At 42.0% G+C, this 13,350-nt stretch overlaps 1 protein-coding gene across 18 annotated transcripts in view; it reads right to left on the bottom strand.

The window, feature by feature from the left end:
• The window catches only part of Mybpc1 (myosin binding protein C1), an 86,639-nt gene that overhangs the window by 15,878 nt on the left and 57,411 nt on the right, over positions 1-13,350 (bottom strand). For 10 of the 18 annotated variants that reach the window (XM_031350241.1, XM_031350238.1, XM_031350240.1 and 7 more), the window contains 6 exons: positions 10,989-11,148; positions 8,696-8,800; positions 7,226-7,414; positions 5,896-6,030; positions 2,642-2,695; positions 1,509-1,676 (listed from right to left, as the gene is read on the bottom strand). In XM_031350241.1, coding sequence (XP_031206101.1) covers positions 1,509-1,676; positions 2,642-2,695; positions 5,896-6,030; positions 7,226-7,414; positions 8,696-8,800; positions 10,989-11,148 — 811 coding nt within the window. The remainder of the gene's footprint in view (positions 1-1,508; positions 1,677-2,641; positions 2,696-5,895; positions 6,031-7,225; positions 7,415-8,695; positions 8,801-10,988; positions 11,149-13,350) is intronic. The other 8 variants (XM_031350252.1, XM_031350244.1, XM_031350239.1 and 5 more) reach the window with 1 other exon arrangement.

The following is a 13,350-nucleotide window of genomic DNA, read 5'->3' on the forward strand; positions in this document are numbered from 1 at the left end:
GCTGGCCTTGAACTCAGAAATCTGCCTGTCTCTGCCTCTCAAGTGCTGGGATTAAAGGTGTGCACCACTACTGCCCGGCTTACAATTGACATTTCTTATGTTTGATCAACAACACTCTAAGACAAAACTGGGCCTTAGAGCAGCTTTTTAACTGTGAGAACACGGTGGCAGGGAAATGGGTAGCTGTCATTTTCTGTGGCACTGGCTTGATTCATGCAAAGGCACAAATGGCTTCATTTACATGTAGTTTTATACCATCAGTGCAGACTCTAGTACATTGAAGAAGGCCGGAATGTATTCATGTCATCATGAAATTGGCTGTGGCTCTGGAGGCCCACTTGAACTGGAAGGCGGGTGTACTTCAACCAGAGTTGGTTCAGAGAATCTGGCCAAGTCAATTAACTGGCCTTCTGAATACTAAATTATACAGCCCAAAGCTGGCCCTCCTAAACTGCCTTAAAAGCAGAGTTCTGTGAAATTTTAACTTACAGGAAGCATTCGTAAACTATCAAAGGAATGGCAGCTCAATAAAGCTTAAGAAAGGGATGAGTGAGTGTGTATGTGGGTGTATGTGTGGTGTGTATGTGGTATGTACTATGATATGTATATTGTGTGTGTGTGTGTATGTCTGTGTGTACACATTTGTGTGTGTGGTGTGTGTGTGTGAGGTTGGGGTGTGTTTATGTCTGTATGTGCACACTGTGTGTGTGGTATGGTATGTGTGTGTATGTATGTACTTATGTATATATGTATGGTGTAGTGTGTATGTATGTGTGTATGGGATTGGGGTATCTGTGTACATTTGTGTGTGTTTGTGTGTGTGGTGTGATATATCTTTGTGGTATGTGTGTGTGTATGTGTGTGGTGTGATGTGACTGTGTGTGGTGTGTATGTATGTGTGTGCACATTTGTGTGAGGTGTGGTGTGCATGTATATGGTATAGTATGCGTGTATGTGTGATGTGTGCATGTATGGTGCATGTATGTGATATATGTGTGTATGTTGTAGTGTATATGCTTCTGTAGTGTGGTATATGTGGGGGGGGTTGAGTATGTCTGTGTGTGAACATTTGTGTGCATGTGTAGTATGTGTGTCTGTATGTGTATGTTTAGTGTGGTGTAAATATGTGGTATGTGTGTGTGTGTGTGCATACACACACACACACTAGCGATCATCCTTGGTGACCTTCCTCAGGATGATGTACATTTGGGCTTTGCTAATGCTTTGTTTTTTGAGGGGGTCTACTAGCCTGGAGCTTGCTGGTTTAGCTAGAGTGGCTAGCCAGTGAGCCCCAATGATCTGCCTGTCTCTGTCATGCCAGCATTACAGCACGATTACAGCACGCCATCATTCCTGACTTTCTGTGGGCTCTAGTGATCCATCTCAGGGCCTCATGCCTGCAGGAGGACTTTACTGACTGATCTCTCTCCTCAGCCCTAGAAAGAGATTGTAAAGAGTAAAAGCAAATGGTGGGAAAGGCAGATTAAATGTGGGACCCTGCCACCTACCGATGATTTCCTTCACAAGGATGGGCTGAGAATAGTATTTGGGCTCACTAGCCCCAGCTGCATTAATAGCCTTCACACGTACAAAGATCTTCGCATCCGTGGGTAGACCTGTGATGGTGAACTTGGTCTTGTCGATCAGGTCTGTGTTTGCAACTATCCAATCCTCAGCTATAACCAGTCAAACACAAAGAAAAGAAGCATAAACGGCGTTTAGTAAGAGAAGCCATCCCAGGCCATCACAACCAATTCTAACTCAGCATTTCATCCACATTTAGATCCTTTGGAGAGAACATGATCTGGACTAGACTCCAGTTATGACTATTCTAATACCTGAAAAATGCCCCCAAATGGCTAACATAAACAACATAAAGAATTGAATTAGACTCTGCCATTTCTGAAAAATAAATAAAAGCTCTTACTTAGGAATCAAGTGCCCTGAATAACAGTAACTGTTTCCAATAATTTTGACCAGCTTTACTCCAACGTGGTTCCACATTGTTTGATATCACTTTGATATTTATGCATTGATAAGCTTTAAAGTTCAGAAAGACAGGAAATTGCCCTTCTTATGAAAGAAAGGCATTAATCTTGCCACATGGTATCTTATTTATTATGTTTTGCTATCACAAAGCTTAATATGAACATAAAGAATTTGATCCTATTCATTTGCACTCATGAAGAAAAGCCAATTTGATCTGCACAGAAGCGAAGATGCTCATGAGCTGATGTCTCCTGTGTTGGCACAACCTTTCTCTCTCAACCAAAAAACCTGGATTTTCTTTTCAGCAATTGGTAGCTCCATTAGAGCAGCCCTTTAACTGTGAGCACATGTTGCCTGGGAGACAGGGAAGCTGTCATTCTTGGTGGCACTGACTTAATGCTATATCATCGAAAGACTTTATCCAGAACAGACACGTATTTCAGCTTCTAAAAAGTCAGAAATAACCACTGGTAAAAAAAAAAAAAAAAAAAAAAAAAAGTCTTGGAGCCAATGAGAAAGTTACCCCTTTCCCCTCAACTCTAGGGACTTCTGTGTGGAGGTCATGGGGAGATCCTTCAATGTAAGGTCATGGAACATTCCCAGGTATGGTTCAAAGAGTAAGAAAGTCCGAGAGCTTCATAGAATACATTACCTGGTAGATCATACGCAGCCTCCCCATTTTCATTAGACTGTTTTGCTGATGTACCTTTGAGAATCCGTCAATAAATTAATTAAAGACACCCACTCTCACACCAGAAGAACATTATATCAGTAGTCAGCATTCTCTGTTAGTAAAGTATGCAAAGTAGGCAAAGAGACTTTTCTTCCAAGTAGTGACGCAAGAGACCAAACGTGTTAAGGGGAGGCAGGGATTCTCCAGAGAGAGACACAGCTTATTCTCTAAGGCCTGTGGGCTTTGCCTCCAGGCACCTGCCCCAGAGAAGAAAAGGGCTAAGAAAAGAGAAGAGGAGAAAGGAGGCTGAGACACCTCTACAGGTGGGAAGAAGAGCTAGAGAGCAAATGACCTTGAAGGAAAAGAAAGACTTGCTTCTAAAAATCAGAGGGAGCAGCGCACAGCAAACAGTGTGTTCCTATCCAGTCCCTTAGGGTACATGATGCTCCTGTGGAGGGGCTTCTTCATTCCAAGTCTAGGAGGACACTGTAGCACTGTCATACCATGCCTTAAGACATCCCGAGTGAAAATATGAATCAGCCCCGGCAACCCAGGGAGCAGCCCTGGTTACTGTGACAATGAATCAAGAAAAAACAAAACAAAACAAACAAAAAAAACCTGGCCATTCCGGTGCCCCTGGAGTCCATGTGAAGGGCCCACAGAATGTTTGAGGCCTGTCCCGGTGGTTTGGAATGATGTACCTATTTTGGTACCAAGGAGATGAACTGGGACAAGGAATCTAGAGTGGCTGCCTCTGGAACCTTGGCCTCTCTCTCTCTCTCTCCAACCCTATCAGAACTATAAAGGAGGTTTGGCGTCTTGACTGCTGAGAGGGCATGTGGATGATAAAAATTACCCATGACTTTGAAAAAAAGATACATCTTTCAGCAAATGGTCTGTTTGCTAGTCATTGTGTTAGTTTCCTAGTGAAGACTCAGTGGATGGATGGGAAAGTGAAACAGAGATGAGGAAAAGTCCAGAAGAGCAAAGGACAGATAAAAGAGAAAACAAGAAGGGAGGGGAACAAAAATAGCCCATCTCTTCACGCTGGAGCTAGGCTAACTCGGGAACAGAAAGAAGGATGCCTGAGGGTGGGGGAGGGAATATGGACATTGTTTACTAATGAGTGAGGTATGTTTTAAGAAAAAGATGAATTGGAATGAAGGAAGAAAAATAGGAATAAAACGCTTCAGGCATTAAAAATAGAATAGAAAAGACAGAATGATAATAAAAATGCACACAACCTTATATAAGACTTCTTTTATAGAATAAACCTGACATATCCAAAAGCATTCAAACACTTGAGAAAATTAGTTCTGGAGAATAGCAGCCATTAAAAGAGAATGAAGAATCAGGCAGCCACATTAAGAAAACAAGGAAAGACAAGGAGAAAGATACACGTTATGAAAGAGTTTCCATAGAAAGCTAATTCCGACATGTTACGTGGCAAATATATACATAATGACCGTGTACATATACATATGTATATCCTCATATACATATATATCTACACAGACCACACACAGATGACGTAAAATACAGTTCGTTGTATTTTATCTAAGGTGGGTAACATCAAAATGACAGCCATCTATCATTTTGCTGTATCTTCTTACGTTTTAAACCTATCAGAAAGAAAAGAGTAAAGAATTTGCTCCGTTTCATTCACATACAGAAGGTTGTTGTTCAGAAGCCTCATGACATATAAGGTTAAGAGATCCTGCTGGCTGGGTCGTCTGAAAAGCAGAATGGATCGCCCAGGACAGCGGGATGCAAACAAGCCATACTCAGAAAGGCTGGAGGATTTTCTTGTTGAATAAGTCACAACACCCACTTCCCTGGCTATGTTAACCCTGGGCTTTTTTCTTTTAACATCCCCCCTCCCACGCTGGCTCTGGATCAAGGGCCTTCAGAAGGTTGGAGAAAGCAGATCAAGTGGAGTGAGGCTGAGTAAAGAGACCCGGTAGCACTGGGTACTTCATCCCCATCGGCACTTCTTCCTGAGTGGCAGCTGTGGCTCTGCCAGGGCCGCAGTGCACTCTGGGATTTCAACAGTTTCTCTTCGTAAGTTTCTTCTCTACAGTGCTTTTCTTCCAGGGACATCCATCGGTGTTTACATTCTTGATTCTCAAATGTACTGTTTCTTTGCTTCACGGGGAACTTCAGTGTTAAAGTTTGGGGTCCAAAGAATGGTTTTAGAAGTTAATTTTTGGCCTTTGATTTGTGGGACCTCAGTAAGCTTCTTTTGGGAACTATTTGCCTACTATCAACCAGAGAGGAACCTGAGACTAGAGCCAGGCTGTTTCTGTCTTATACATCTATTGTCCTTCCTTCCTTCCTTCCTTCCTTCCTTCCTTCCTTCCTTCCTTCCTTCCTTCCTTTCTTTCTTTCTTCCTTTCTTCTTTCCTTTCTTCCTTTCTTCCTTCCTTTTCCCTTTTTTTTTTACTTCTTTCTTCCTCTCTTTTTTCTTTTCTTTCTTTTTCCTATTTGGGATAGAACTCAGAACCTACCACACTCTAAGCAAATGCTCTACTACTGAGTTATACCCCACAATTCATTTCCAAATGTCATTTTCTTCTGGTCATGGCAAGCAGGAAATTAAAAACAATAGGCAATGAGTGACTGTTACACCTTTTTGGGTGTAGTTCCCTTTCTCCCTCTTTTAATTTAATCATGGGGGCTCTTTGGACTCGTTTCTTTCTCCTCCAAAATTTAATATTCATATACTCAAACCTTGAGATAAGTTACTGCCACATGCTGAATGTGTCACTCTCTCTGGGATTTAATCCTATCTCCTTGGAATTAAGAATTTACTTTTATTATTCCTTTCTTTAAGGAGGAAGGAGATGCATGTTGGTTGGCAAACTGTGAATACACAGTTTCTCTCCCTGTGCTTGCCCATAAGTAGACTTCCATTGCTCAGTGGCATGCTGAAGCTACACCCAATCTAGAAATAGATGTCCCCAAAATTTTGCCAAAGGACTGTTGTCCTCTGCCAGCACAGTGGTGATGTCCAGCCTTACAGTCTAATTAAGATTTTTATTCTGTTTTATCATCTATATTTGTAGCATTAAATACTAGAAGAAATTTATATTCACCTACATCTTAGAAAGATGACCTTTGGCTTGGCATCATTTTTTGTAAGAAAGCGATGATTTCCCAAGAAAGACAAAAGGAAGCGAGGCATATCTCACCTAGCGCTGACGGTAATCACTGTAACATCTAGATGTACTTACTTCCTTCAAAGCAATACTCTAGCACATAGCCATCTAAACCTGCTGCGCCAATCTGGTCTGGGGGCCTCCACTTCATTGTCACAGAGGAGTCAGTCACGGAGTCGACAGCCAGAAGAGTAGGAGGGCTGGTCACAGCTAAAAAGATGGAGGTCAGAAGAAGCAGCCGTGAGCACGGAGCCATGACAGAGCACCTGCGATAAGACAACTGGGACACCACTAAAAATACCCATGTTAGCTCTGTGTCTTACCAGGACTCATTGAGAATGCCCGGAGCTTGGCCACATGTAGGCCAAATGTCTGACTGACATGAGTCTTGGAAAGATTGACACCCTCTTTCTCCACTTTGAAATGTTTGTATGAGAGGCCGGGCAGCCAAAGGGACTTAGAGAAATCAGTCTCAGGGACCTAATATTCTAGAGTAAAATTCCCATAGCCCTATCATTTTAAATATTTATTGTGTTAAGTTATGTGTATATATGTGGGAGGGGGTTATGGGCACATATGTGCAGGGACCTGGCATTCAAATGAATTGTCAAATCCCCAAGAACAAGTTACAGGCGACTATGACATGGATACAGGATCAGTCCTCTGCTCTTAATCACTGAGCCACTTTCCAGACCTTAGACTTGTACTTTTAAAGCAAACTCTTGTACTGAATTTACCTTTTCTTTCTTTTTTATTTTTTTGGGAGGGTGGGTGAGTGAAGACAGGGTTTCTCTGTATAACAGACCTGGCTGTCCTGGAACTCACTTTGTAGACCAGGCTGGCCTTGAATTCTCAGAGATCCACATACCTTAATCTCCTAAATGCTGGATTTAAAGGTATGCATCACCATGCCCAGCTGAATTTCCCATTTCTTAAGAAACACTTTAACACAGTAAAACAGTGGAGACAGCTTATCTTTCATTTGCCTGGATATTTTGTGGATGTTTCATAGATAAACTTAAGACGCTGTCATAAACTAAGAAGCAGTTATAAAGCAAAGAGGTTCATTGTCAAACGTAGTTTGGTCTATGATACTTGAGGAAGGAGAATGGACAGCAGTCACATGGCCCCAGCTACATGTTTAGAGCCAGAAGTGGCAATGGGAGCCACCCACAGCTCCCACTGGAGTTCTGGAAATGAACTCCAGGGCCTACATTCTGAAGATGGTCAACATCTTAAAAGTCAGTTTGAACATTTTTATAATGTTGCCCTTAACGATGTCTGGCCTCCCACCCACCCTACCACTCTAAGAAGCTCCAGGTCCCACACAGCTTAGACGTCAGAGGGAAAACTGTAACAATCTGGGGCAGTGATGTCCACAACAGAGGCATTTCTCTGGACTCACCCAAAGGAACAAAGGGCTTGGAGGGCATACTGGGCTTAGAGATGCCAATGGCATTGACCGCAAAGATGCGGACCTCATAGGCCACGCCTTCAATCATCTTCTTGGGCTCAAATGTTGTCTCTTTGCAGAGATCAAAATTTAGTCTCATCCACCTGGAGCTTTGTTTCTTTTTCCTCTCAATAAAATATCCTGTAGGTGAACAAAAGAGAGACTCAGGTTTTTTGTTTTGTGTTTTGTTTCTCTTTATCTTGTCTCCAAAGTTAAACTTTATTAGACAGTAGTTCTTAAATTTTTATATATTCTAAGTAGACTGAGTGAAATAGCCAAATACATTTATACTTTAATGCACCGTTTCCCACTAGTTGTTAGAGACCAGATGACACAACTGTGAATTCTATAAAACACAGATGAAATAATAGGAATACAAAAAGTAAGATTGTACTAGGAAAGGAAGAAAAATGAGTTAGAGACATGTAGCTCCTGGCAACTTAGTCATTGTTGTTGAGCAACCAAGAGCCAAGGTTATAGCAATGGAAATAAGGAGAGAAAAAAGATTAGTTTTGTGAATTTTATTACTATCTATAGAAAAAATTATTTCTCCATTAAGAAAGCAAATTCTCCTAAGAATTTAGTGATAAAATAAATTACTTTGTGACACAACCTGAGGTGGTTTGGGGAACGGCCCCTATTAGCTCATATGCTTGAATGCTTAGTCAGTTAGTAGAACTGTTTGGGAAGGATTAGGAGGCATGGCCTTGTAGGAGGAGATGCATCACTAGGAGTAGGCTTTGAAGTTTCAAAAGCTTATATCAGGCCCAACTCCCGGCCTGCTGGGTACAGATCAGGATTTAAAGTTCTCAGCTACTGCTCCAGTACCATACCTGTCTGCTTCCCACCATGATGATCACGGACAAACCCTCTAAAACTGTAAGCAAGTCCCCAGTTAAATTCTTGCTTCTATAAGAGTTGCCTTGGCCATGGTGTCTCTTCAGAACAATAGAACAATAATTAACACACAACCCAATGTATGGTAGTTACTGACCAGAAGAATGGGAGTTAGACTTGGAGCTGTCTCAGAATTAGTTGCTGAATGAAAAGAGAAAGCAAGCAAGGAAAAGAAGTGCTAGGGGACATGCCACGGAGCTGTTCAATTCTCAAGGAATCAGAACATTACAATAGATATCTCAATTTCAACAGCTATTTGAAGTCATAGTATAATATTATACTATGTACAATATTATAAGCATCATCATATACTATTATATATAGTGTAAGTATCATCTCTTCCTTTTCTTCTTTGGCAGTGCTAAGAGTTGAGTCCAGAGCCTCCTGTATGCTAGGCCAGGACTCTACCAACTCAACAGATTTTTTTTCCCTAGATTTAATTTCTAGAATGTATTCCATTCTAATATGCTTTAAGAGAACACCAACTGCACTGGCAGTAATGTGGGCTGATAACTATGCGATTACCTAAGATTGGAGACCCTCCATCATAGACAGGAGGCTCCCAGTTCATGATGCACCAGTCATCTCCCACTTCTGTCACATTTGGTGCTACTGGAGGATCAGGGATATCTGTAGTAGACAGAATAGAATAATGTTAATAAGAAAAACAGGGGTTTGGGTAAAATTCAGAACCTGATACCAAGTTGTTGTTGTTTTTCTGAAATACATTTAAAAACTAACTTGGACAAAATAACAGGGTAAGTGTGTAGTGAGAATTTTGGTTTCTTTAAAAACCCAGTTATTTAATGTGACTATGTTTTTCTGTTTTTGTTTTAATCTCAGGTGTGGGATTAGAGGCTGCTTCACAGCAGGTGATTATGATTTGCCTTGTCCTCTAGCAGGGGAGTGACTTTTGCCCAGCTGCAGATAGTTTACATTTGGAACTTTGGGAACTTTTCAGAGGGTATAAATGCTAGAGCCCCAAGAGGGGCTGGGGCAGGCATGCCATCTAAGGAGGCTACCACTGCTGCTGGTTCCTGTTGCTGCAGTTTGTCAAGTGGTCTTGAGCAAAGAGATGAGAAGGAAAAACTGGATATCCTAATGATGAAGACTACACTAGCCCCAGGGAACTTGACACCCCTAATCAACAAGAAGTAGTCTAAAGAAGTCTATGTCACCTTTTCCCTATAACTTTCTCTCCCACCTAGCACTGGGGGTTGGAAGGGCTTAGAGTAAAGTAAGGTTCGGAAGGGTGGTAGATATAAGAATCCAATAAAATAGCCCTAAAAAATCATGCCTACATAAGGGGAAAGAGCTCAAAGAAAATAAACATAACAACATCTACAAATCTTTGAAAATTGTCACATTAAAGGATGCATTCTATATGGAACCAGATACTCATACCCACTCTGAAAGTGGTGAGAAGAAATTATCACCTAAATGTTAGATATAGATTTTTTTTTATGATTACAAAATTAACTTCCAGCAGAGGGAAACCAAGGACTAATTATCGTCAATTTTATATCAAATAGAAGATTCAAGATGCTGATTGGAGGAATTCAACTCAGAATTGGCAAGACACTATCTATGTTAATGTATAGTTACACTTTTGATAAAGTGACGAATTTGGAGTCACTTTGAAATAATGGTTCCTCAAGGAAATTTGAAGTGAAAAGAGGGGTCCAGGAGAATCTGGAACACTAATAGTCAGGGGACTCAAGTCATTGGGTTTTAGCTGAGTGAAAATGCATTTAGAAAGCTAAGGAACAATGTACATGGTTACTATCCCTCAAAATGATACGGGAAATTAGCAACTGTGTTTCAGTGACCTTTATCTGGTGCCCAAACGCAACTACCCAGAGCTAGTGAGATCATGGGTCTTAGAGGAGAACCCACTGCCAGCATCTTACTAAGTCAGTACAATTCCTAACTGTGTTTAACTACTTATCCTTATGCCCACAAATTAGTTCTCACAATGCAGGAAAGCAAACTACCACAATTATCACAACTGTTCAAATACAGAAGAGCGTGGGATGCCCAGCACCAGTTGCTACATCTACAATATAAGCCTGAAACCCAAGACTCTGGGAACATTGCAGAAGAGGGGACAGAAAGATTGTAAGAGCCGGAGGAGCAGGGCATCTGCTGTGAGATTGTGTCTCCTAGAAAACAGAGAAGCCTCACCCATGACACCTCAATAATATGCTGCCCAAACAAGACCCAAACAAATACAACACCAGTCAATGTACCTAGAAGGGGCAAATCTCACGGGGTTTCACCCATACACAAAGAACTACACAGGTGACTAAGGGATGCTGAGAGTGAGAGAAATAGTCTTCCCCAGGGATGAGCTTCCTAATTGGTTATCCAACACCAAGTGGTCAGTCCTGAAACCATACAGACTGTATTTCTACATATGTAGGTGTGTGTGTGTGTGTGTGTGTGTGTGTGTGTGTGTGTGTATGTGTGTGTGTGTATCCATGAATTTGAGAGGGAGTTATAGGGCATGGGAGATACTGGATGGAGGAAAAGAGGCAAAGTAATGTAATTATATCTTCATTGTAAAAAAAGTTCTTAAAGACTTTTAAAGGACACCCAAAGGGATGGGCAACTTTGTAGAGGTATGACCAATAACACCCCTAACTATTTAGTTTCTCCATTGAGAAGTCCTCTAGGTGAGAAAACATAGGAGAAAAATAAGAGGAAGGAAGGTAACACAAAGAGAAAAACAACAAAGGTAGAAAAAGAGAGATGCTGGTTGGTAAAATAAAGCTATGTATGTCAGAGTCTAAGAGGTTTGTTCCCCTGGAGAACTTACCCACAACCTTAATCTTGATGCTTGCATGTGCTTCTCCAGCCTCATTTTTCAGATTTATGTTGTACACACCAGAGTCATCTCTCTCGGCCACATCAATGACCAGCGTGCTGCTGTCGGGGTAGGATTCTGCCCTGATCCGACCACTGCCCTCCATAATAGCCTGACAGGGAAGAAGCAAACATGTTGTGATGGACTGACAAGAGCCACTCGAGGGCACCTAAGGATCCCAGCCAGGCAGGCCTGAGTGCCCAACATCCACATTATCAGGTCAACCTATTCCATTTACACAGGAGGAAACCCAGACTTCAGGTGCTTACGCCTACACTGCTGAGAGGCAGAGAGCCAGGGCTGGATTCAAAAGGTCATTAACTAGAAGCTTTCCCAAGAGAAAGACAGAGGATGGAGAAATACAAGGGTAGAAGGGGTCCTTTTGGGACACCAACCCATATCAGAGACTCATGGTTTTCATTTGCATGGATGTCTTGAAAAAAAAAAAAACAAAAACAAAAACAAAAATGGGAAGACATTGAAAAGGCTGGGAGTGGGGGCACTCATCTTTAATCCCAGCACTCTGGTGGTGGATCTCTGTGAGTTTGAGATCAGCATGTTCCATTTAGCAAGTTCAAGGCCAGCCAGAGCTACATGGTGAGATCCAAAAACAAACAAGGCAAAACACAAAAAAACATGGTGGTGGGTGAGTGGTATTGGAAAACGGTGCAAGGATAATCTTCCACTCGGTTGAATATTAAGTTTCCATTATTTTTAAAAGATGTATTTACTTTTATTTTATGTGTATGCTGTCTTGCCTGCATATGTCTATGCACCATGTATATGCGGTGCTTCTGAGGGTCTGAAGACCTTGCCAGGACTCCTGGAGCTGGAGTTACAGATGGTTGTTAGCTGCTGTGTAGGTGTTGGGAACGGACTCCTGGGTCCTTTGCAAGAGCAACATGTGTTCTTAACCACTGAGCCATCTCTCAGCCTCAAGCTTCCACTTTAGATAAGGATGTGGAAGAATGGCTGATCCCAAGTGGCAGAGAAAAGCTGAGTTGTCTGCTGTACTCTTCTATTTTCTGCTATGTTAAATTCTTAAACCACTGAGCTACACCCCCAACCTCTGATCTCCTAAGCCTGATGTCCACTGCATATCCCTGGCTGGTCTTGAACCAGACCAGCCTTGAATTCACAGTGACGTTCATGCCTCTGCCTCCAGAGTACTGGGAATAAAGGCATGTGTCACCATACTAGTCCAAGAGCCCCAGGGCTTGATCTGAGCAGCTTTCCACTCCCGTGCATGAACTTCTGCCTCCTTGGGCTTCTTGTATGAAAAAACTCTAAATGGTCTTTAGGTTATGTCTGGGTGCTTACTCCTTGTATATTACCTGGGATTGAAATATCTCCCTTCTTCTCTCTTTCCTCTGCTAGGAACCAGACGCAGGGCCTCATACATGTCAGGCAAAGTCTCTACTTGTAAGACCCCCACCCCCACCCCCACCCCCACTACAGCCACCACTGGAGAACTCCCCCAAGGCAGCAAGCAGGGCAGTGTAGGATACCCTCACTTATTATCATATTCTGAGCCATCACTTTTCATAACTTGACCTGGTTCCAATGTCCAGAAAAATAACTGTTCATACAATTTTATCAATTTGGGGATTATTTTATGTGTGTGAGAATTTAAGTTGGGTTCTTGTGGTTCCATTTTGCTGGAAGTAAAAGTCTTATGTTTGCTTTTAATTTTTTTCCCCTGCCAAGAAGCCAGGGAGTGCTTAAACTGAGATACTTTACCCCTTCCCCCTCATCTTTTGTTTTCTCCTGGTCTACATGCCCCAGCAGCAGTGGCTTCCTAGGCCTCCCACACGCTAAGCTCATGCTCTGTCTTTGACCTTGGTGCTTGCATGGCCTTCGCCAGGAGATCAAATCCCTTCAGAATTCATGGATGGAGTTTCTTGCTGTCCGCTGTGGAGGCTTTGGTTACTGTCAGCCCGGTTGCTATCATGATATGCTCTCAAGTTTGTTTATTTTTTGGGGTGGAGGGTAAAGTATCTCAGTTTAGCCTTTGCTGTCCTTGAATATTCCTATCTTACTCAGTGTCATTGTTATGGAAGGGACACCATGCCCAGCTTAGCAAGTCCTGTTATTTCCATGGCACTTTTTACTATGCAAAGTGATTTTGTTCCTTATTTTACTGCTTCTCTTCCTTTCTGCCCCATGACATCCGTGGACTATAAGGTGGGACTATGTTTCTAAGTCACAAAATCATGATTAGCCAGATAAATAGGTGGCTAAAAATATAAAAACAAATGATCGATAGATTCATGCAAAAATCAACTTTTATTCTCTTTTCAGAGGAATTATACTG

This window comes from Mastomys coucha, unplaced genomic scaffold (assembly GCF_008632895.1).
Source record: "Mastomys coucha isolate ucsf_1 unplaced genomic scaffold, UCSF_Mcou_1 pScaffold4, whole genome shotgun sequence".
Taxonomy (NCBI): domain Eukaryota; kingdom Metazoa; phylum Chordata; class Mammalia; order Rodentia; family Muridae; genus Mastomys; species Mastomys coucha.